The 26,014-nt window shown below is 37.7% G+C and overlaps 1 protein-coding gene across 1 annotated transcript in view; it reads left to right on the plus strand.

Moving 5' to 3' along the window:
* NKAIN3 (sodium/potassium transporting ATPase interacting 3) overlaps window positions 1–26,014 on the plus strand; it is a 333,313-nt gene that overhangs the window by 237,191 nt on the left and 70,108 nt on the right. Inside the window, exon 4 of the mRNA XM_042869844.1 lies at window positions 16,387–16,584. Within this exon, the coding sequence (XP_042725778.1) occupies window positions 16,387–16,584 (198 nt within the window). The remainder of the gene's footprint in view (window positions 1–16,386; window positions 16,585–26,014) is intronic.

A 26,014-nucleotide genomic window follows, 5' to 3' on the forward strand; every position in this document is an offset into this window, starting at 1 on the left:
GAGCATCCACAACCTTCTTGGGCAACCTGTTCCTTTGTGTTCCCACTGTCGGAGTGAAAAACATCCTCCTAATATCTAACCTAAACCTCCCCTGTCTCAGTTTAAAACCATTCCCCCTTGTCCTGTCACTATCCACCCTTGTAAACAGCCGTAAAATAATTGCTGTTCAGTCTGTGTAGTATGTATCATTTTATTATTGAGCATCTTGGAGAAAAACACCAGGTTGCCATCTTCAAGTGTGTGATCATTTGTTCAGAATTTTTTTTTAATTTTATGTGTCCATAAACCCTGTATGAAATTGTCAGTGTTTAACCTGGCAAAAAGCTCAGCAGCACACAGCTGTTCACTCATTCTTCATCCTCCTAATAGGAAAGAAAAAAAAAAAAGGTAAAAAGTGTAGGTTGAGATAAAAACTTTTTACTAATGCAGAAGAGAAACAGAGAATGGTAATTATATACATATACACATGTATTTACAAAACAAGCAATGCACATAAAATTGCTCACCACCTGCTGATCGATGCCCAGTCAGTCCCTGAGCAGCAGCTCCTCCCCTGGCCAATTCCCTCAGTTTTATAGTTTTTCACATGGTATCATGTGGTATGGAAGATTACTTTGGCCAGTTTAGGTCAGCTGTCCTGGTTCTGTCCCCTCCCAGCTCCTTGTGCCTCCCAAACCACTTATGGGCAGAAAAGCTGGAAAAACTGGAATGGCCTTGGCAACATCAGTGTAGTGTCAATATTGTTTTTCTCCTGTAGCCAAAACATAGCATCATACTAGACTTGTGAAAAAGTCACCTCTGTACCAGCTGAAACCAAGACAAATATGAATGGATATATTCTAAAAATTAAATTATATAAGTGATAAAATATTATATATGGAAAATTGATTCTGATATTTGTACTACATTAAAAAATAATTAAAGGTATTAATCCCTGGAACTGTAACAGTGGTGTCATGACCTTCAATGGCACTTCCATATTATAATTGAGGACAGAAACATAGGAAGTAGTTAAAAATATCACAATCAGATTTAAAAAAAAAAAAACAAAAAAACAAAACAAAAAAAAAAACATCTTGACTGCACTGAAGATCTGTCTGTCACACAATACTTTTTCTCAACCTTTCCTGTTTGTGGTGATGCTGCAGAATATTGGGAAGTGGAAGGTGATCAACCTGTGGCCTTAGTAACTGGTTGAATTCTTTGAAAGCTGAAGTAACAAACACAGTATGTCAGAAGAAGGGAGAGAAAGCAGCCTGCCCACTGTGAATAAATGTAGCTGTTCTCAGTGCATCTCCAGTGAGACTTGTTTTGTGATGTACAGGCTATTATGTCAGGGCAGGTAAGTAATCTGGGAAATCTTCCAGAGAAATCATTACAAAATAAAGTTCTCAAGATTAGCTGTGCTGTTTAACTATTTTCCTTTCTCAGAGTGTCACTGCTAGTAGCACTGAAGATTGCACTGGATGATGGACTGAGAGCATAAAGTGCTTGCAGAGCAGCACTGATGCAAACATTGTTTTCTAGTATGCTAAAATTATTCCTTAACAATCTGTAGCCATTTTCTGAGAATTAAGAGTTTGTCATTGCTATTGCACCATGTGACTATGAGCAAACAGGTCATGTTTTGGAACAGAAAAATAACTTTCTCCTCTGACATCTGAGAAATGATGCAGCGGGAGTAATACACCTGATTGCTACTTGTACTGATGGTATCTCCTTGCCTGTCTGGTTCTGCTAATCTTTTCTACGTTATCTTGTGCTTCAGGAAAAAAATCATGCCTAAACTGAAGAGGAGGGTATTAATGATGACACTGCTTCCAGCATTTTGTCTGTGACAACATCGTACTGATTATCATGTTGTTATAGGTTGTGTCTTTCTGGTCCCGCTTTCAGAGATATCTGGAGAACTGGAGGGCAAACAGCACAAGATGGGCACCACTCTTTGTTGGGAAGATCTATTAAAGACAATGCAATAATCTTGTTTTAAAAAAGTTTTTGAGGATTTCCTTCAAAGTTAGAGTCTGTTTTGTCATAAACCGTTATTACCTGTTTGCATCACTAAGCGCATACGAAACAATCCTTGAGTAGTGCATTACCGTATGGGAATTGCAACGTCATGACCTGAACTAATGGTTGAGCACCAGGTGAGAAGGTGTGGCTAACCCAGGAAGCTTAGGTGCTTTGCTTGCACCTGAGCAACCTAAAGGGCTGGACCCTGGGTTCACCCCTCCTTACCCTCATTTAAGAGTTACCAGCCATGGGAGCAGTACCTCTCTCTCTTCAAAGACTGCTCTCTTTTTAAGGCATTGCCTGCCTTTAGAAAGGATGGGCTATTTTCTTCTATTCTGCTTCCTAAACTAAATCTTAATAGGCAATCTTAATAGCATGTTTCTGTTCTAGTAGAAGGTATTGTTGTTGCCTTCTATTACTCCAGTTACATACAGTAAAGTGCTGTGTGAGGGGCTGATTTTACTGGTGGAATAGGGGACAACAGAAGTCCTGCTTCTGGATTCAGCTGCTGTAAGGTTTTGTGGAAGTAGAGATGGTCTGGAGCTACTTTTTCCCTCTTTGGAGGCTACTAGCCTGCAGGTAAAACCTGAACCTTAGCAATTCATAATAAGCAGACCTGCAATGACCTTAAACTAACTAATCAACAATCTCAATGGAGAATTAGCGTAGCTTTAATACTTTATGCACTTCACAAAATCAAGAATTGAAATAGGTGAAATATTTGTGGTATTTTAAATTTTGTAATGGCAACTAATCTTTATGTGTAAACATCAGTGAAAATACTTCTCTAAAACCATCCTTGCAAGTAATGTATACATATATAGGAGAATAGACCTTTCTGGACATAGTGGCAATTAAATAGTAACAAGTTAATATTAGTATCAGTCTGTGATTTTCCAGTCAGACCCCTGGAATTAGTCACAGTAATAGACATGAATAAAATATGATGACACAAGTTGTTTGATTGTAAGTTAACAGTAAACCTCAGTCACAGGAGACTTTTAAACTTCTAATAATTACTCTCTTGTTATAAATGCCGGTGGCATTAATACCTAGAATGTTGCTGTTCCAGAAATTCTAATTACCCAAGGGGTGCTGTCATTATTCAGAAGAGTTGATGTTTCTTATTCTATTACTGGCTTTTCAAAGCTAGAATCCAATGCTTAATTTCTCTTCTCCCTCAATGACAGTATCTCCAAAGCCGAATTCTTTAGCAATCTAAATGTTTGTATCTGTGCTGGCTTTAATGAAGGTACACCAATGCATTTCATTGCCCATTTTGTCTGGAAGTCAGAGCTTTGGTGGTAAAGAGTGAAAATCTCCTAGTGAATATTTCTCCCCCTGGAGCACAACGTTAGTTTTGAATTACGTTTGTCCAGAATTCTAATAATACCTTGTTGTTTATATAATATATAAGGGTTTGTAACTATTCCTAGCTTTAAAAAAGGAGTGTAACAGATGAGCGCACACACTGTATGTGAGAAGGTACAGTTTCATAGTGCCACAGTCTTGTGCTACCTTCTGAAGGAGCAATTCCTGTGACTGTATTTTTTTTTCCATATATTTTACAGTAGTGGAAAAGAAATTGATTTTTTTTTTTTTTCAGAAAAAAATATTTTTAAATACTGTGAATTGCAGTAGATTATTGTTGTTTTCATTTATTCTTGATCATTTCTTCTTGTATTCAGAAAACCATCTTCACAAATTTTGAAGGATTAGAGATAACTGTGATAGTAGTAACAATTCAGTGTATTGCCTGAGTTGTGTTTGAGCAGGGTCTAGAAGACAAGTTTCTACATAGAATGTGGAACTGGAAGCAGAGAGGAAATCAAAAGTAATGCAGATGGAGTGGAACTTTAACTCTGGTGGAATGAATACAGAAACATATGTTGATTTCAGTAGACGAATGCATCTCCAGATGATATTCACATAAGTTTTGCATCTGTTTTCTGTACAGATCAAAGTGAACAAAATGGGCTAGATAACAAACATAGAGCAGTGATGAATAAGTGCTTGATATCTGCAATCCTGTGTCAGAGTTCTGGTTATTTGTTCAGGATTTCGAGAAACTTGGTCTCTCTCAGAATTCAGTATATTTACATTCGGTGGTATTTTGTCCACATGTATCAACGAACTTATTAGGTGTAAGTCAAGCAGGCTTTCTTGTTTTCTTGGAAGAACTTGTAAAAGCCGCACACAAAACAAATTCCTGGACTTTGAGTTGTACCTGCAGTGAACAATCAAATGTAATTTCATTAGTGCCCCCTTTCTATGGCTTTTGCAGGATAATTTATTCCCTTGACCATGTTATAATTTAAAAGAAGTAAGAGCTTGGGCTGAACAATACTGCTGCAGGAATTAGGGATGAAAACTTAGTTTTAATTAAATTACTGAAATGGAATAGTCACCACCATGGTCATTACTGTGTTGTATTCAATGAAACTTCTTATAACATTTCAGTTTATTTTGCATCCTGTGGCACAATTAAAAAAAAAACAAACAACTGTTGAAATACCTCTAAAACATTATAATTATTTATATTGTAATAGAAATCCAGCTAATTTGATTTTACCAATGTAGTTGAAATAGTGCCACTCTAGGACTAGTGTTGGGTTGTGGTAATCTGTGATTTATTCCAGTGTGATTTACTCACGCTGTATTAATAGAGATTTTTCTCTGAGTTTTTGCCTGGTTTTATTTCTTGCTTCCCTTTTGTAAGTAAGCACAATCTGCATAAATACAGCTCTTAAAAAATTTAACTTGCCCCAAAAAATCAACAGGAACAGATTTCCTTTGCTTGGAGTTTTCTTTCTTTAGTAAGGGAATTCCAAAGAAGTCATACTGGAGATGTGATCTATGTATGCCATTCATCAAAGTTTTATGAGTTTTCTTTCAGAGAAAAAGAATCGTCAGCTTCCATAGAAAGCGTTTCATAGGAGGCTGTTTGGTTGTTTGTTTTTTTTTTTCCACTTTCTTTGTGATCTTTCTAAGATACTTTTCTTGGAATTCAAGAAGTTGTGGACGGCATTGTACTTGAATTAAGTTTAAATCATACAGTGAGATACTGTTCACCACTTTTTCCTTTATTTTAACATAAGGATATTGTAATTTTGCTGTTCAGATCTTAAGTCTTTACTATTCAATATTTGTACTTCTTTATAGCAAAAGTCAAATTCAGAAATAACTTCAATTTCTTCAAGGATTGTCAAATGCAGATGTTTACCTTGTTTTCTGTCTTGTAAACTAAGTATACCCTCTACACAGTGATCTGCATGCTGTGCAAAAATTTACTTTATTATGGCATGTGAATAGCTGAATGCCCCTGTTGTATTTGCATGAATAGTTGTGGTGGTTTGTTTTCTTCTTAATATCAAGTAGGTGAAATCTGTTTTGGTCCTAAACAGGAGAGCAGAATTCAGTCATGGATAGTGAAGGCGTTTCTGTTACCCAGATGTGCAAGTCAGTGAACTTCTATAGTTTCCCATCTGTAGCCATGCCATCAACTCGGATTCTTTTATGTCAGATCAGTGTGGGCTTCCCTGTCCCAAAGTTAGGCTGAGAGTGACTAAATTCAAAGCTGTCTGAAGTTCCTGCATGTCTCTGCACTGCCAGTTGCCTGTAGCTGTGCAGCTGTATATCTCTAGAAAGGGACTGCAAACCAAATCCACATGTAGGTGTTAGCTCATGCAGTGTTATACGTGAGAAGGCATAAGTTATCTAGAAGTATCAAAGCAGCATTTGGTGATGTTTTTCACATTGTATTTCCTGATCTACAGTCCTGCTAAGTAACTTCCAAATGTACTATACTGAGATGGATTTCCTGGGCAGGGGTGCTTTCTGGACAACTTCTCCACAGCTGGTGTCACCTGAGTTTATAGACATTAGAAGATACAGACGTTAGCTGGCTGCAAGTGGCATGGAAGTTAAATGGAAACAGCATAACCGTCTTTGTTTCTCTTCCTCCAGCAGAGGGTGAAAGGGAAATTAATTCACCTTTTAAAGCAATATTCTTGAAACAGCACCAGTTGTATCTGGAAGTAACATTAACATCCACTACTATTATCTGTGGACTGTTTTCACATTCCTAACTAGAGTCTTAGAGCAAAACATGCTAAAGAATTCCTGTCTAAGGATAACTGAGTTGCAAAAATATGTATAGCAGGTACTATTGCTAAGACATACAATTAGACTAGTAGGAATGTAATCATTTCTTTGTCTTTTCTTTTCTTTTTTTTTTTCCCTCCTCCTCTTTCTGAATCTTTGATTCGTTCTCCCCTTCCTGGCAGTAATCTAGCAAATATGTGTAGATCTTTAGGGTCAATGGGATGCTTATTAAAATTAAGTAATTTGCATGCATGCTTTTTGAATCAGCTCTGTGGCTTTGTAGGCTGCTCAGACTTTCAGCTGCTACTGGAGTCACGAAGTTGACATCTTCGTATTAATGGTTTTTAAGTGGCTTTAAAAATAAAACACAAATATACTACTTATTGCAATAATTATTGTTTATTGTGAAGATTAATGATCTCTGAAGTGTATTAGAACTTGTAGATACTCAGCACCTTGCAGATAAAGGCTTCATTGTTAAGACAGTTTTTAGAAAAACTGAAAAATATTTATATTGGGCAGCCCTTTATGTAGTCTTCTTGATTTAGTTATTTCAGTAAATATATAAAGGGGTGTTAATATTACTTTTTTTCTTTTTTTTTTTAATTTTTTTAAAGCTATGTCTTGCTGTCACTTACAATGATTTCAGTCTGTCTGGGAGTAGCTTATTGTTCTTCAAATTCAAAATTGGCAGTGAAATGTAACTACCATTTCAAACATTGATGTGCTCTTACATCTTTGCACTAGTCTCATTTTGCTTTTATTTATTGGAGCAGGCTACATTAAAAATTGAATGATAGGTTGCAGACAAATCAGTGATGTTAAAGAGTGAATGGGTCACTAGGCTTCTCTGTTTTCATTCATTCCTTAAAGTGACCTGATTATATATCTGTTTACGGAACTATTAAGTGATTTGCTTAGACTTGAAGTTCATAACAGAGCATTGTATCTTTCTCTCTTGGATTAAAAATACATTTGGGGGCATCATATTAAACCCAATTGATTAGAAGAAATTTTGTGACAAACTTCTTCCCTATGAAAAAATGAGTAGAAACGGCACTTCCCTGATTTCCTTTGGCATGACACACATGAGATTATCCTGAAGTTACTGCATATCCTTGAATTTTGGTAATTAATCTCATGGAAAAAAAACTTGGAAGTTTGATTATGAGTGTAAGCTGGCTATAGAGAAAATACGTCAGAGAAAAAGGGATCCTTGTTCCTGAGATAATCTTCTGAAAATAACTGAAGAGGACAAATGAGAGTTCTGTTTCATGCGAATGTTTGAGGGTTACTGAGATTTGGAGGTGGGTTATGTAGCAGATTTGTTTGATTAGGGCTAGAGTACGATACATTGCTGAAAGAGATTGTTAATGCTGCCTGCTTTGACCACAGCTGACAGGTGTTCTCACTGCTGAGTCATTAATTTGTGCAGGTAATAATAAATATACGTATACTTATTTTATCTGTTTATGTAAATGCACACTTAGTGTGTATATATATAAAATAGAGAGTATACATATATTTGTATACATAAAAGGGTTATGTATTAAAAAAAAGGTTTTAAGGGACCTAGTATATGGATCAATGCTTACAGGCAATTTGAAGTTCAATATATCATATTAACTGAGCTCCCCTAGAATGGTATCTTTTTCTACAGTCACTGCTTCACTTCCTCTTCTGAGAAAGGGAGGATTTTAAATTTCATCATCTAAATTTAAGGGATTCTTTGATATATTTATTTTTTTAATATCAGTGATATACTCACATAAGAGACATTCATTGATCTGGTACAATATAAGCAAGGCCTGTGGTTAAAGCATTGCTCTTGCTAAAGCCAAGATCATTAGGAAACTGCATCACAAAAAAATAGAAGACTTAAATACGGTGACCTAATATCACAGGCATGAAAAAAATATGTATATTTTTTAAAAATGTCATCAGGATGTGTACTTTCAAGAGCAGAAAAAAAAGTGTTACATGTTATGCTTGACTAAAATAAAAATAAGACAAAAGCAGTCCCCTGGTAGTTCAATACACTTCTGCTGCTCACTGCTTCTTCTCTCATTTTGTGTTCTGAACCCTCAGGAGGGCTTCAGCAGCACAGATACTTGCTTCTTGGCAATCTGTTAGTGGCAGACAGTTCTATTCAGTAAGCTGTATAGGAGCACATTCAAAAGATGCAGTGAATCAGTAGGTCCTTCTCTTCTGCATGCACTGAAAAATAAAAACTAGGTTTCTCTAAAGTAGAAGCCAGTCCTGTACAGATGGTAGCAATGTTTTCAACTGCTCAGAATTGTAAGAATAACTAAAGATTTTAAATTTTTTTTTTTTATAAATCATAGAATCATAAATGGTCCAGGTTGTAAAGGACCAGAATGATCATCTATTTTCAACCCCTCTGCTATGTGCAGGGTCGCCAACCTCTAGATCAGGCTGCCCGGAGCCACATCCAGCCTGGCTTTGAATGCCTCCAGGGATGGGGCATCCACAACCCATGTCCTATCTCTTCTTAATATTCAAGATTTAGTAATGTATTCAAATTTCCTAACATAAGTACCAATAAGCCACGTGGTGTGTTTGTGTTGATCAATAAAATTAGAAATCCTAAGATGTACCCAACTTGGTTTCTGGGGTGCATGTGAATTTTGAACTCTTTAATTGGGCAGTTAAAAAACAGTTGATCCTCTTCTGTGCCCTGGAGGATCCATGAGCATCCAAGATCTCTATGGGACTATCTTGCACAGTTGGTGACATAGTGCCCTAAATAGTCATGTTCTGAACTGGTATTCTAGATGCTTCACAGACAGATCCCAGAAGCTAAGCTTTAAGAAAAGCATCAAATAATACCACTTATACCACTTAGAGCACAGACTGGAAGTGCCTAGCAGTAGGGTTTGTGATTTTTTTTTTTTTTTTTTTTTGTGTGTGTGTGTGATTTCTATTCTTCAGCTCACTCTCTTATAACAAACCGAAGTCCTTATTGTAATCTCATGTCTCTGAGAATGGAGGCTTTAACAAAAACACTAAATGTAACCAGACTTGCCATAAAACAACAGGAGCTGGCAGTATAATGAGCAATTGCATTGCTTCAAGCAAGCAAAGCAGAGAACAGAACAGCAGTTACCTAAACTAGCCTATTAATCTTTAAAAGCGTTCCTGAATGCAGGTAGGAACATTCTCGTTAGTCTCAAAAAAGGGAATCATTTTTCTTGTTGGAAATCTTAACATTCAAGAGAGCTTTCAGAAGTCTTTTTATGGTGCATTTTAATGTCTTTGGACTCTCATACACACCCTTGAATTTAGGACTTGCTATCTCATATGCTTATTTCCTGCAAAGAATTCACCTTGTCTTCTAGCAGGGAAGTTGTATTCCTCAGCTCAGGCTGGAGAGGGAGAATGCAGAGGCAGCCAAAGATAAAGGGAGTTATTAAAATTAATGGTACTGCTATTGCAACATTTCATTCTAAATCGTGCCTTTATCCCCATGCTTTCTCTTTTTTTCACAACCACTGTGTGCAAAATAAAATTATTTGGATAATAATGAAAATGAATCCTGTTTTGGTTTGAGGCTAGATTCAATATGTGGAACAGAAGCAATTATATGGGATTTTGGCACTAATTGTGCCTGCTATTTGCATGTATTTTCTAGGAACATTAGAAGTACCACCTCATGCAAGGATTGGTTTTGCACAGTTTCTCACATCAGGACATCCACAATGTGAATGATGGAGAACTATGTAAAACCAAGCAGTTTTAGCACAGAGAAAGCCAAGCCAGACATTTATGTTTTAAGAGTAGAAATCCAGTCTCCATTAACATTTCAAGAGTATTCTCAATAGATATGTACTTTCTTGTTGGAGCAGTGTGTTTGTAGAATGCTTAGAGACTGGAATAGTGCACAGGCTGAATCCTTCTGCTTTAAGTATAAAAAATAATATATTGTAAAATAGTGTGGAAAGAGTTTTCTATAGCAGTTTGTCTTTGAGGGAAGGTATGTTAATGACAAATTTTAATTTCCTTTTATTTAAAACCATGCAGAATTCCCTAGGGATCTGAGCACTTCTGTTTGAAAACAACAGCAAAGATAAAAATAGGTTAAATGGTGTTCCTGAGACTGAAGATTTACATTATAAACTGCTTTTTTCAAATGTACATAGCCTTATGAATCTTCTAGACAGAAAATTTTTATGATTTTTAATTGGATTCTGTTTATATGTTTTGTGTGTGAAGACTTTTTTCAAGCCTTCTTTCACATGTTCTTGGTACTGCACTGAAATCTTTTCCCACAGTATATGTGCTGATGAATATACGTGTCACACCAATGCTGCTTTTGATTCTACACTATTAGAGTTGCATTCCAGTCTCCTCTTGATTCTTTGCTTCAGTCAGAAGTACGTTTGGCTTGACAGAAGAACACAACAATCTGCTTTGAATTTAGAGAAACCCTTATCTAAGTCTCAGTCTTCAAATATGAAAACAGTGCTCATAGTTTGCCATCACTCCAAACCTTGTTTGTCTCTTACCTATGTCGGGATCATCAGAGGGAATAGGTGAGAGTAATTTTCAGACTACGTACTTGGCTTAATCAGATCTCATGGACCCCATGGGAGAAAAACAGTCATCTATGGCTTCTTCATGCTCATACTGAACTGCCTATGACGAGTGATGAGTAAGGTGCATATGGATCCAATGATCTTGTCTCATGCTTTTTATTCATTGATCTTAGAGTGTATTTCAAGGATACTGTATTACCTCTCTGGGTTGTTTCTCAAACACAGGGACTGCCATGAAAGAGAGGCAGATCTAGGAAAAGAGATGAGCCATAAAACCAGGACTTTAACATGACTCTGAATATTGCCAGAATATCTGTAGAGGCGGACAAGTTGGAGAAAACAATCCCTTGAAGGGTTCTAATGGCCAAATCTAATGTTGCATGAAGAAGGCAGCAGTTTGTTTTTTGCTGTTGTCTTACCTTAGATTTTTTTAAAAGATACTCTTCTTTGAAAGTAAGTTCTGCAAATCTGATTTTAATATTGTTGGAAGGGAGAAAAAAACTTTCTGAATGTGTGATAAATTGTGTAATGCAGAGCAATCATGTTTATTTTTTATCATTTGAGAAGATCACTAAAATAAAATCTGACTAAGCTCAAAGAACAAAGGATAGTAATGACAGTACTGCCTAACTTGAACACTTTTTTTTTTTTTTTTGAGGGGGGACATCTAATCTCAGTTAGAGGAATGATTGGAACTTTAATAATGATGACCTACTCTCCACAAAGAGTGACTGAGCTTCTTAATGTCTCTTATCCATTCTTTGCCCATGATGCTGGGATTTCCTCATGTTTTATCTGAAGATCTTGACACTGGAAACTTTTAAGGGTAATGGGTTTACGTGCATCACACCATACCTCTAATTTGAAGTGTATTGGGTGATATGCACACTTGGTCCAGGATATCAGTTCATTTAGAGAGCTGAGTAGTCCCAGTAGGGTCTATGCACTTGAATTGAAGGATATTCTTCTTGTGTCTTTTCACTTCACGATGAGGGTGATATACTGACTGTGTTATGCTTTCACTAGTAACAAACTAGAGAGACTGCCCTGAAGCAGCATGGTTCATCACTCTACCACATCATCAGTGTCAAGATTACTGAGTGGAGCTACCTCTTACCACTAGTTCATTGAGCAAGTAAAAGATCATCTGTGTAATACTGAAGCAAGAGTTTAAATTGAAAACAATTTTTTTGAGTCAATATTGAAAATCCCAAACAAGAAAATGTGAGAGCTAGTAATAGAAATCTCCCTGTTTATCAATGGACTTCTTCAGGATTATCTGTCCAGATCTTCAAAACCAATCCATTCAGCACAGCAAGGGAAGATGGAGCATAACTGATCATCATAGAGCAAGCCATGACCAGAAACAGTGGTTTCAGGGAAAAAAAAAAAAGTAGTTAGAAAATTAATGTTATGTTGCCAGTGGGGCATCTTTAGAGAATAAGCATCAGCTATTAACCAGAGATCTTCTACAATTTCAGCAGGTCTTGCGAACACTGGAAGGCATCACTTGCATCTCATGGAGATTAATGTCTCCTTGAAATAAATTACTATGGAATGTGTGTGTCCATTGTCCGTGCCAACATCATTGCATCTTAACTACAAACTTAACAGGGAGCAGCGATTTACAAGAAAATGTACTGGTTTTCTCCTTTTCTCCATTACCTTTTATTAGCTATCGATCAGGTTTTGATGTAAATCTTTTCTCCATGTTCATAAAAGCAGGAACAGTCGCAAGTCAGCATTACTTTTTTGTCTTAGAAAATGGAATGGAGTTTTAGTGTATTTTCTTACTTTGTCTGGTGACTTTTATTAAATAATATTAAATTCTCATTTTTAGTTTCTTGTGAGCACTGTACATAAACACAAAATAAATATCCTTCTTATTACTTTTAATAATAAACAGCTTAAACTTCAGCAAGTGATGTTATATAAGCATGTTATAAGTGTTTGTTTCATGATGTTGGAAATATCCAAATAATTTTTGTCAGGATGGTATCTCTGATAAAAAGCAGATTTTATTTGCGATTGCAATGGCGGGAGTCCTGCCATCAGCAGGTTTACATTTGTTATTTACTTGTTAATTTATTTGTTATCTGGTGTCAGTCTTGTTGTCCTGTTGTTTCCAAGATGTCTCAGTGCTCTTCTTGTCATATTGATATGGTGATTTTCTTCAAAGTCTTTGTTAAACAAGAGCAACAGGAGGGAGGGGGGAATGCCAGGCCTTCAGGCGCTTCCTCAGGTATGCCATGACTTGTTCTCTGGTTCGATCTCGTGCAGGATATTCTTGCAATGACAAACTATATACACCTATATACAGAGTGTGCATTCCATTACAGTACAAAAAAGACAGGGATCTCTTGGAAAGAGCCCAGCAGAGAGCCACAAAGATGGTGAAGGGCCTGGAGCATCTCTCCTATGAGGAAAGGCTGAGTGAACTGGGTCTGTTCAGCCTTGAGAAAGGACAACTGAGAGGGGACCTGATCCAGGTTTATAAATATCTAAAGTGTGGGGGGCAGAATGGTGAGGCCCGACTGTTTTCAGTGGTGAGTGGAGACAGGACAAGGGGAAACGGCTGGAAACTGCAGCATAGGAAGTTCCGCACAAACATGCGCAAGAACTTCTTTACAGTGAGGTGACGGAGCACTGGAACAGGCTGCCCAGGGAGGTGGTGGAGTCTCCTTCTCTGGAGATGTTCAAGACCTGCCTGGATGCCTACCTGTGCGACCTGCTGTAGGGAACCTGCTTTGGCAGGGGGGTTGGACTCGATGATCTCTGGAGGTCCCTTCCAACCCCTACAATTCTGTGATTCTGTGATTCCTGGGAAGGTTCGTCTAGAGGATATGTAAACTGTCAGAGATCTTCCCCAAGTTAAATAGAAAGACTACGATAGTGGAGATCGTGAAATAAAAAAATATTATCCAATTGTAACACAGAAACAACATTTGATTCCCACAGCGATTGCCTCTAACGCTGGAAAGCAGCACATTATCCACTGAAAAAAATTCAGGAACTTGCTTGTACTTTCTTAAGAATTCTTAACTTTTATTGAACATATGATTGAGAATAATCCACTTGAGCAGCAGCTCTTCCACCATCCAGAGCTTCCAAATACTGAATTCACAGATACTAAAAGACTCTTAGAAATATGCTGGTATTTAAAACCTTTACAATCAAGTGTTGAGTCTTTCAAATTTATATGTTTCTGTGGAGGAGAATAAAGACATAAGCTACATTTTCAAAGCCTGGCACACTCAACTCACTTTACAGATTAAATATCTCCAAAAAATGAGTTAGGAGAGTGATTTTTATTTTCCTTTTTTAGGCTTTCATTTATTGATTGGCAGCTTAGCATTTATCATCTCAAAAAGCTTACGGCTGCCATTTTGTGAAGTGATTTGTTAGAGGTCAAACTCATGCACTGAATGGTTTTGTTTGCATTTCTGGAACTGGTCTTTGCTGGACCTTCATTATCCTTTCACTTGTTTTGGAAACTTGGGTCATAATGCACAGAGTGAAAACTAATTATGAAATGCTCTTCTTATGGCCTTTTTCCATAATTTCTGAATAGTGATAATAACAGCAGCTGCAAGTGCTGTGATGACATCTCTTTTTAATCAGACAAAATAACTTTTGTTTTAGCAGTGCTGTTTCCTTCCCTCACTGAAGCACCAGCAGCTTTGAAATATAAAAGAGTCTGCAGATGTGCCTCATGTTCACTGTTTTCTTAGTAAATGAGCTCATACAATGGTCAGCAAATTCAGGGAGATATTTCTAAATATGATCATAAATTTAAGCAATTAAAAAAAAAAAATTCTCAGGAACCAAACATAGCAGTATTTCAGAAGCAAAAGATTTTACCTATTATTGCCAAAGACAACTATATGCCAAAGTACTTTTAAAGGTGTTGGCAAGGGGGCAGAGCTGTTTCCCTTTTTAAGTCTGCTGTTTTTCTTCTTCATTGACTGTGAACTAAGCACAAGGCCATAGCTAATAAAGCGTAAAGACCAAAACAAAACACAAAGAAATAATGGAAGGAAACAACAACAACAACAACAAAAAAAAACAGAACAAACTCCAGACACGCGGACTTGACAATTTATTCTCAGTTACCCTAAAGAAATGTTAACTTGCAGCATTTGATACAGGCTAACCCACACTGACAGTCCACTTCTACACTCAACAAAGAGTTACCAAAATAGATGAGTACGTGCATGCTGCTTGATAAATGGCATTTTCTACACTTGACAATTGCTAAAAGCGCTTGTTAACACTGTGCAATCTCTGGCATTGTTGTACAGAGAAAGCCTCTGCTATTTTCTATGACTGTATTTGTAATTATATTTTCATTACACTGAATTATCTGTCAACTTCAGATTTTGTAAATCATTTTCATAGTGCAGCTGAAAATGTTCTAAACTGGTATCAAGGAGCAGCACGCAACGTCAAAAGACAAGTGCTTCATCAGCTGTCAATGGTTGATCCTACAAATCTTCATTTTAAGGGTAAAGAAGTTATGGAGAGTGAAAACATCTGCTGACTTGTTACTGCTACCTATCAGCTACAGAGATTGGCAAGATGTAATTCACTGGTTACTTTTCAAATGTGGCCAGAATAAAGTTAGTTAACAGAGGTAGAACTAAGAATTTATACCAAATATACATTTTGTCAATGTGAAACTGTCACAGATAAACTTACAGGACAGATTTTCAGAGTGAGGTACAAGTGAATCGGCATTGGTGCACATGCAGTGTGGACAAATTGGCACATATGAGAATAAGGAAATCTGTGGGCCTATAGCAAACAATGTTGTACGCATTATTACAGCTACCTCGAAATTGAGTGATATGGGGAAATGGGGAAAACCTAAATGTGAATTATCTAAAGTAGTAGTATGACTTATTTCACATTAATTGCAAATATGAAAGTTGGTTTTGGTATTAAAATGGGTTCTAGTTAACTTCAAGCAGGGACCTGCCAGCCTCTATCTTGCCTTCACAGGATACAATGGTATCATCTCCTAATATCCTGTATTGAGATGGTTTCATTTGCTCCCAGGCCAAGTCTTCAGCCAATAAACACTCGTGAGCCCTCTCTTTTGCAGGCATACTCCAAAGAGGTACTTTCAAATGTAAAATTGTCCACAAAGCACTGTTGATTACCTCATGTTGATTTGAGATGCTCCTTACCAGTCTCAGACATCTTGACTGCGGAAGAGCTTATTATTTGAATCTTTGGTAGCTGGAACAATCTCCTTTGCCCAATTTAAGATAATACCTGATTTTTCTGTAGTTATTAATTTAAGTAAATGTGTGGGAAGTTTATTTTAGACCACTTCTAGAACCATGGAGTAGGACTTCCTCTGCTTCCTGTTCAAAGAATTAAACACGTTTTAATTAAATGACAATAAAATTGCTTTTTTAGCAGTGAAGTCTATGGAGACATAGAATATGCACTGCGTTTTGTACTTGGTATGATGATTCTTCTACTGGACAGGAGCTCCAATGCACAGTTACCAAATAAATGATAAACATTTGCAATTTCCTTTCTTCCTCCTAATAATCTACTTTCATGTTAAAATTATGGAGGTGAAGGGGAAGTAAGTTATGTTGTTTTCCTTTTAATAATTGAAATCATTTTTTAATTTCAATTTCTTCATCTTACATAATAGTGAATTAGAGGATTTCATGCTTTTTCCCTCTCTGTCTCCTAGGAAACTGATCTCATGACCTTTAATATCTCAATGCACCGTTCTTGGTGGCGAGAGCACGGGCCTGGCTGCATACGAAGAGTGGTGCGTCCTTCTTCTCCTGGCATCCTAGATGATTACTCCTATGTCTCTGTGACAGGCTGCATAATCGATTTCCAGTACCTAGAGGTCATTCACAGCGCTATCCAAATACTCCTCTCTGTAAGTCCCTATTTCCTTTTGTACTCAGATTCCAGCGAGATCTTTTTGCATTCAGAGTTCAGCTCTTGAGTGCTTCTTTCTTGATAGGGTAATGTAGCAGTTGATGAATAGCAGCACAGATTTGGAACTGTGTTATATTTTGAATTACAGAATGATAGTCACATTATTAAACCACTATTCTTTTTGCTTTTATCTTCCAAGGCTCTATATAGGTGACAAATTGGGATAGTTCCTTTTTTGATCTTCGCTGGGAGAGGTGAAAACTGTCTGAAGTTCTCAGCTCTCATTCATTCAGGTGTGCAGAAAAGGAGAGCAGACTTGTCCAAAATCAGTTTGCCTAAACCCTTCCGAAGTTCACAATTGCTGATATTATTTATTCTGTCCTGAATGTAAATATATTTTACTTGATAACAGCTTAGCTTCTCCCAAAGTGAGATATAAATGTGACACTTGAAAAAGGCCAGAGAAATGTTAGGAATGAGAGTACTCATATTTAGCCATGTTACCTGTTCTTTCCTGAGTCTCTGGGTTATCACAGTACTCTGCTTTTGCGATCCACTTCTTGTAGCAGCAATGCCAGTCAAATTGCAAGTAATAGAAGTCATTAGAGAAGGTCTGCTGTCTGTCACACAGCTGTTGAGCTCTGCCACGAGTTGCTAGATATCTGAGGACTGTGGGCAATGCCGGGAAGTAATGGGTCTGGATGAGTTACTTTGAGAGCAGAAGACCAGTCTTAGCCACAGCCTTTCCTCAAATTCCTGGTTTTGCTTAAGCTCAAAAGCTTGGCTGGCACAAATTTTGTGTGAACTCCTAGAAGTGTTATCTGTTTCATCCTCTACATAGTTAGAAGTGGTACAAAGGAAATAGTCCATCAGAAGTGAGTGCATGTAGGTCTGATACACCTCAGATACCTGTATCTATTCTGAGAAACAAATGCTTGTGGTTTGTGCTCCTAACCATGACCACCAGTTCTTGCTGAATAGCATGGAAAAGGTTATGGTTTCCCATCCAGGCCTGCTGGTGAGACATGCTCCATTAAATGATCAGCAAGAAAGGTCAGATATTCCTAGTATTCCTAGTCTATTCAGTACTTCAAGCTGTTGTGCTAACTGACTGCAAATACCACCACTAGCAAAGTAAGAGAGATTGGCAGATTTCATTTATTAGTTTGAAATTTGGTTTGAAATTAGTTTGAATTTTTTTTTCTCAGCAAGTTTGCTGACGACACCAAGCTGTTGATACGGTAGAAGAAAGGAATGCCATTCAGAGGGACCTCGAGAGACTAGAAAGGTGGGCCTGGGTGAACCTGATGAGGTTCAACACAGCAAAGTACAGAGTTTTGCACTTGGGCCAGAGAAATCCCAGGCATCCATAGACTGGAAGGAGCGGCCCTTGAGAGCAGCCCTGTGGAGAAGGACCTGGGGGTCTTGATAGATGAAAAACTTATCATGAGCCAGCAGTGTGCCCTTGCGGCTCGAAAGGCAAATAGTGTCCTGGGCTCCATCAGAAGAGGAGTGGCCAGCAGGGACAGGGAGGTGATTGTCCCCCTCTGCTCTTGTGAGGCGCCATCTGGAGTACTGTGTCCAGGTCTGGAGCCCCCAGTACAAGAAAGACAGAGAGGTGTTAGAGAGGGTCCAGAGGAGAGTCACGAAGATGATCAGGGGACTGGAGCACCTCCCCTGTGAAGACAGGCTGAGGGAGCTGGGCTTGTTCAGCCTGGAGAAAAGAAGGCTGTGGGGTGACCTCATTGCAGCCTTTCAGTTCCTGAAGGGAGCCTACAAACAAGAGGGGAGTCAACTCTTTGAAAGGGTTGGTAACAGCAGGACAAGGGGAAATGGTTTTAAGTTGAGGGAGGGAAGATTTAGGTTGGATGTCAGGGGAAAATTCTTTGCAGAGAGAGTGGTGAGGTGCTGGAACAGGCTGCCCAGAGAGGTTGTGGATGCCCTGTCCCTGGAGGTGTTCAAGGCCAGGTTGGATGGGGCCCTGTGCAGCCTGGTCTAGTATTAAATAGGGAAGTTGTTGGCCCTGCATGTGGCAGGGGGGTTGGAGATTCATGATTCTTGAGGTCCCTCCCAACCCTGGCCATTTTGTGATTCTGTGATTTTTCTCAGATTTTATTTTTCAATGTAATGACATATTTTGAATGGAATGAATCATTCATTCATTTAAATGAAGTCTGAGTGCTGTCATAGATGGTTACAGGTCCTTCAGTAGAGAGAGACAGAGAAGTAGAGGTGTTGAGCTAGCCCCGTCTGGTAAGGGGTGCATTGGCTGCATGGTGATAAAAGCTTTGCGTCAGGGGAAAAGCAAGCAGGTGGATATTAATATGGGATTCTGCTGTTGTTCATCCTAATCAGGGTGGACCAGCAAATGAAACGTTCTATAAGCAACCGGAAGTCTTATGGTCACTAGCCCATTGTCTCATTGGCACCTTCAGCTTTCCTGAAGTCTGCTGGAAATACATTACAGCAAAGAGTAAACTGTGTTGGAGATTCCTGTGGTGTGTGGAAGATATCTTCCTCAGACAGATGGTGAGACAACCCACTAGGGAAGATGCCCCACTTGTCCTATTTTCTGCAAACAGAGAAGCTCTTATGGGTGATGTGATAGCTGGAGGCTGTCTTGGCAGAGCAATCATTAAATGATAGGTTGTTTTTGTTTTGTTTTGTTTTAATGTTAACTGAAGAAAGGATGGCAGTTAGCAGAACTGCTACCTTGGATTTCTAGGGGGCAGGCTTCAGCCTATTTAGAGAGCAGGATCATAGAATCCTTTGAGAGGTGATTCTGAAAGGCAACAGAGTCCAGGCAGGCTGGACATTCAAGATTGAAATCTTACGGGCACCATGCTCAAAAAATTGAGCCATCATGAAATGCTAATGCAGAAAAATACAAAAAAAAGATGTAATAATTTCTGCAGCATTACATAAAGCATAAGATGTCCATTTCTTGTGTGGTGAATTATTGCCTGGAACAATCATAAACAAATTCTGTACATAATACATAGCAATTTCAAAATGAGACAGGGACTTATAAGACTTGACTGGGAATTAAAGTTGCCAGGTTCAGATATTGCTTTTGACTGATATACGCAATGTTAAAATATGCAAAGTAGGGTTTTCCTCCAGTCTTATTATCTTGCTTATCCCATCTGCGAGACACTGTGATTAGCATAGGAGTCTGTACTTCAGTTTCCATTCTGAGTTGTAATTTAGCCTTATTTAATTTATTGTCACACAGGACAGAAGTCACCACCTAGATTATCAGTCTTACTTCATTTTCCTCTTATTTTCTGTTGACCCAAGAAGGTTCCCATTCATTTCAGATGCATAACTGTTTTGTAATTACGATAATAATTTCAGTTGTTAGTTAAAATGTCCTTTAACAGTATTGAAGAGTTGCTAGAAGGCTGGCTATGTGTAGCCCTTCTTATTTTTCTTCTCATTGTGTCTAGTCCCAAAAGTAGAACATTCCTTTTTGAACCTTACAGCCCACTTAGTTTTCATAACATTTTTATTTTGCAGAAGTAGCGGAACAAACCATTTTATAATGTAACAAAAAATTTATTGGCATAACAAATCATTTTATCATGCTAACCCCTGTCCAAATGACTGGAAAGGTATGCAGTTCCATTTGATAGGGAGTCAGAGCCTCAGTAACAAGAAATCCCTCTAGGAGCAAATATTGGATACCTGTCCAGGTATTTAATTCACTGCAGTTCTCCATTTCTGAAGAATGACTTTGTATTGAAATCTTTCTTTTCTTTTTAAACTGGTATAAAACATTTTTATATGCACAGAGTTCTCCAGCTGTAACTACATTGGACCCTCCTTTGAAGAATATATTACATAATCATTTATTTAATTCTAACACTCTAAGGCTCCTTCTGTATTTGCTCTATAGTTGTTTCCAAAGAAAATATATTTTACCAGTGAAACAGTAGTTTTGTATCTCATTCTTTATTGTACATGACTATTGAAATGAATTGAGTATTGAAGGTTTAAGTACTTTTTAGATTGGGGAAAAATCAAGGGAAATATGGGAGAGTGAGATGCAATTAAAATAAATATATTTAAATTGTGTGTTTAAAATTTACATTTATATGCATAGTATATTGCTTTGTTATAAATATCTGTGCAGTAGCTTTAAATTTGAAATACAAGTTTCTTTACTGAAACCTGAAGTTTTTGAGAATAAATGTATATTCCAGTCAAAATCAAGGCATTTTAGTGGTTTTGAGAAGGGTCTTTACAGGGAGTTTTGTAGTAGATGCTGAAGCTTATATCGCAGTAAGTTTGTTCACAGCTGCACTGCACCAAGCCAAGGTTCATGGGCGTAGTTCTGGAATTAGCAGCAGTATAATTTCATCAGTTCTGAAAATGCAAAACGAATTAATGTTAGCAGAGTGAAAAGCTAACACTAGAGTGCTTCAAGGGACACAAGTTGTAACCTTCTCATGTCACTGCACTGCACAAGGTGAGCCTAACTTTCCACTGAGGTCTAATGACGGTACTCTTCGCTGTGTGGTAGAGCTATACCTAAAATCTAGAACATTGAAGGGAAAAAAAAAAATAAGAAGAAAAAAAAGAAAAAAAAAAACAAAGGAAAAAAAAACAACACCAAAACACCAAAACTCAAAGCATTCAATATGTTTGGTATGTTACTGGTGACCAAAAGCAGGATATTTTGAAGAAAAGCACTGCTTTACTTAGCAGAGGTACATCTGGTGATCTTGTATCAATTAGTATAGCTCCTAGGTGACAACAGGACCTATAAATGATGAACAGTCACCAAAAAAAAAACACAAGTCAACCAACCAAACAGGAAACACTCCTGGAGAGTTACCTCATTTTCACTGCATTACAAAGCCAGTCAAATATGTGATTTAGTGAGATAAAGATAAATGAAGCTTATCCATAGTGGTGCTGAAAGCAGCAAGTATACTGGCCTAAGTTAAAGTCAAGCAGTAATCAACAGGGGATAATTTAATTGCTAGAAGTACAACCACCATACAACCAGAAAAATTACTTCCTTTCTGCGGAATTACTGTATGTAATGAATTTATAATATCACAACTATTAGAATGGTCAAACCTACTCAAAAGTAGTAAAATTGGGATTTGCATTCTGTGACCACTGGATAAGTGAGCAGTCTGTCCATCTTACCTACACACATCACTGAAGCATGCCTAGGAAAATGGGTGTTGAGGCCAACTGACTCAGGGCAACTCATGTCTACGCTGTTGGTCTCAGTCTCCAAAATACACTAGTACCTTCAAGCCACTCAGCAGGAATAATACTGGGATTGTTTTTCCAACCAAACCTGTGCTGGGAACAGTTTGGGAGAATACTGTCTGCTGTCCGGAACAGGCTGAACTCAAGCCATGTGGCAGCATGGGTGACTGCATGCCAGTGCCAGGAACACTCTCAGGCATACAGGAATTTCCTTCTATTGATGCAGTCGTGGTGGGCAAATCTCCAGCTGCAATTCATTCCTCAGGGAGGACCTAGGAAGGATCTGGCAAGTAGTTAAAAGGCTCTGTTTAGTTAAAGGAGTATATAAATCTTTGGTTAGCACCAATATTTTACTTTTTTTAATCTCATGCACAGAAGCTAGTGATCAACCTTTTTGACATGATTGAGTAGGATGACATGACATCCAGCGATTACAGAGATGTTTTATGACAACACACAATGTCAGACAGTCAATACTGGGCTGATCTCATTAATTGAAATCCTTACTAATATCCATATTGGTGAATAGCTAAAACCAGTGGTTTTCAATTCAGAAGCATTCTATTCTATTAAGCGCTTCCACCAGCCTCATATGGCACTGTGTGAGAGACACCTCCAGCCCTGTGTTAAGCTATATGTGTCTGTCTTCTGTCAGTAGTTCTGCTGGCCTCTCTCCAAATGGAGAATTGAGCATGGAGCTGGGGCTTTGTGTGGATAAGGATTGCGTTTCTGTGCTGTTTATGAATGTTTTGCCTCTTAGCATGTTTCATCTGATGTATACTTTTTCAGCTAGAAAAAAAGCTGAAAATACTTTGAGCTTTGGGTGTGAAGCCAAAGATTGAGAGAGATGTTTAATTTATTCTAGGAATTGATTTCATTTATACTTGGCCTCAATATGGCCCCCAAGAAAGGTCTGTTTTTTGCATAAATAGTGGATTGAAGATGGTATCAAAAGCAGTTGTTTTAGTCTAAAATCATTACTGTAGAGCTCATTGGGGCTAAAACTATTAAAGAGCCTGAAGTAGGTGTTTACTTGGGTTGATGCATGCAATCAGTCTGCTACAGGAACACATCTAGTGTGTGTGCAGCAATGTGGCAGTGTGGAGGCAGCTTGCACTCCTCTGTAGTAGTTGGAGGTGGAGGACTTCATGTCTGGATATACGTAATCATTATTCTGCATGCAAGAGATAACAAAACCACATTTAACTGGACACTGTCTCCCAGGATTTAGATTAGGCAATAGGAATATGTCCTGAAAATAGCTCTCCCCAGTGTACTTTTCAATTCTTGAACTTACCCATATTGTGCTTCCTCTAGGCAATGGACTTGTAAAGCAGCTTTCAGTACAGTGTCTGAAGGTTTGGTAATGTGTTCAGTGCTGGTAGAATTGCAACCTCTGTGTGTTACATCATAACATACACTCTGTATGTTAATGAGATTTATGTACTCGCTATCATTAAAAATAGTATGAAAGATTCATACTTACTGATGAAATTTGATGCCTCGCACTTCTAAAAATCTAATCTTTCTTAGATTTGTCATCCTTACATTTTCAGATTATCTTGTTTTAATTAACCAGATAGGGTCATTTGAAATATATTGAATTTTTATTATTATTATGATTGTTCTTAATAATGCTATTATCCCTGCCATAAAGTTAGTTTGTTCCTCTTATTTTTTGAGGGATTAATTTCTCTTATTTTTGTCATAATTATGTTGTCCTAAATGTATATGACCAGAACATGCAATGTCACTTCTGTAGAGAAATGAAAAGCAATTGTCACCAGCCATTGTTTCATAGCTTCCCCATGGGATTGCCTCACTTTGGAAATTATTTATACCCTCCCACCTCCAAAGAATCTGCCAAATGTTGATTTTGTAATACTGCTATGAATTATGACATTTGTTAAATTTAAATGCTTTTTTCATCAGAGAAAAATGCAATTTAATTAACAACCTTATTTAGCACAGTAGACATTAAAATGGAGTTTATGATTCTTGTGTAAATAATTAATCAAGTGAAACATTGTGAGTATTGAACTATAGAGAGGGTAAGTGTAGAAGCATTGCCAGAGTTACTTAATGATGTTCAGATCATTGACCAAGCTTTTACTACTGAGCCATAAGTCTCAATCCTTTTTAGATTAATTTGGATGGCTCTTCCTGTATCTCCAGTGTTAAGAACTGCCTTCTCCATGCTGCTGTAAAAGCTCCAGGAGTTGCTCTGAAAGAGGTTGTAAAGGGGTTTTTGCTCCTCCCTTCTGGCAGTCAGAGCTACAGCTTGCTTCTTATTCATTTAGATATAACAAAAGGGCTAATTATATCGATATGTGATGGGGTGCCTCTAAGGTACTGCAGCAGTCTGCTTTTGCCCATTAGTTATGGCCATGTTATTTTTATAATTGGACAGAAAAGGATGCTAGGGAGCACATCGTGTACACTGTTCTCCAAAGAAAAGCCCTGGAGGGGCTGAGACCAGTTCTCAGCCAGGTTCCTTACTCTCTTTCCATTTCCCCGAGTGACATGTGATTGATTAAGAAAGCCAGTCAACATCAGCATGTGATAGAAAAACATGAGGCAATTTACTGTTAAGGGCTACAGGAACGGTGCATGAGTAAAATATAGTAGTCCTAAAGGTATTACATCTCTCCTTGAATGTTTGCTTGTAACTTTCAAATTGCAAATAGTTTGCAAACAAAGAATTGTGCAAGTGGCATAGAAAATTAACTTTGCTCTGTCTGCAGAGCTCAACTTCAATGTTTTTCCAAAAGGGGGTGTCATGGTTTCATGGTTTTTCATCACTATTCCAGGGGTGACAGGAGGTATGAAAGAAATGCCTAATAATAATAGCCAGGAAGATCTGTCTTCTCCAAGATTCATTAGTAATTTAGAGTGATAACCGGATTATTAAAAGTCAGAAGAACTTACTCAGCCTGGGCAGTTTTACAGGAGCTTTCAGTCTCTGGAACAGACTGCAGAGAAGATAGCTTATACCAACCTGTGGCTTTGTAGTAGCTGTCTCATACATTTATTGCAATCTCTGCCTTGTGCAAATTCTCCAGTGTTTGTAGGATTAGATCAGGGCTGCATAGAGCCCACTTGTCCTTTGCCAATATCAAGCCGTCAGTGTTGAAAGATATACCTTCAAGAGAAATGAAATTAGTGAGTGACTGTATCTGCACCAGTGTTCTAAAAATTGCTTGTCCTTTACTGTTAGTTTTAGTTAGACCCATTGTGCTTCGCAGTGAATAGGTTGGAAAATACGCAAGTATGTGTGCCTAATTACCAGTCTGAATAAATAAAGTAACTGCCTGAGACAAAAGCAAGAAAAGTATATGGCTTTTTGCCATCTGAGCTTTCCTTCCATGGGAAAGGAAAGCTCATTTAAAAGGAACTGGAATCACTGATAATATACCTATTTACATGTCCATTTATTCATTAACTGTTATGATGCAGATTTGCAAAAGGATTAGACAACACTCGAAGTGCAGCTTGTTAAAGGTGAGGGGATAGGGGACAGCAGTTTAAGGCCTGGCAATATGGCAGTGTCTTCACCTTGTCAGCTAATCAATATGAGAACTAAATTGTTCTAGACATATTGCAGGACTTGATATAGATCTGTTTTCTGTTGACATGAAAATTACTAGGGCATTTTTCCAGCATCCTATATGAAAAAAATCAATGAAATTGTGAAAATATTATGAAATGTTTTCATTTACAAGAAAAAATATTTTAAGTAAAAATGAAAGCCCACTTAATTTTAAGTTTTAGAATTTCATGAATGTTTCTATGGAAGTAGCACAGAAACATGAGAGGTAAATAGAAGATTTGGAAAATAATTTACTTTCAACTTTTGCTTGAAATTACCTTTCTATGATACAAGCACTATAATAAACGATACGTCTGCATCTTAGTCATGATAATTCTGTCAGATATTTTCATTCAGATCTATCTCCAGGGTTTTTCAAGTTAACCTGAACTGACACTGAACTGGGAGTTGCAGTGGCCCAGCACACAGTAAGCCCAGTGGCTGCTGGTTCCAATACAACACGTTATCCCAGCAGACAGACAGAGGTAGCGGAAGTGGTAAAGACATCAATCAGAATACTGAAACCGTGGTATTCTGGGGATTTGAAAATTATAAGAGAAAGAACTGTCTGTGCTGGAAAAAAGATTAGCAATTTTGTTATTTTTTAGGG

The sequence above is a fragment of the Lagopus leucura genome, unplaced genomic scaffold (assembly GCF_019238085.1).
Source record: "Lagopus leucura isolate 7727_CA_CO unplaced genomic scaffold, USGS_WTPT01 Super-Scaffold_100002, whole genome shotgun sequence".
Taxonomy (NCBI): domain Eukaryota; kingdom Metazoa; phylum Chordata; class Aves; order Galliformes; family Phasianidae; genus Lagopus; species Lagopus leucura.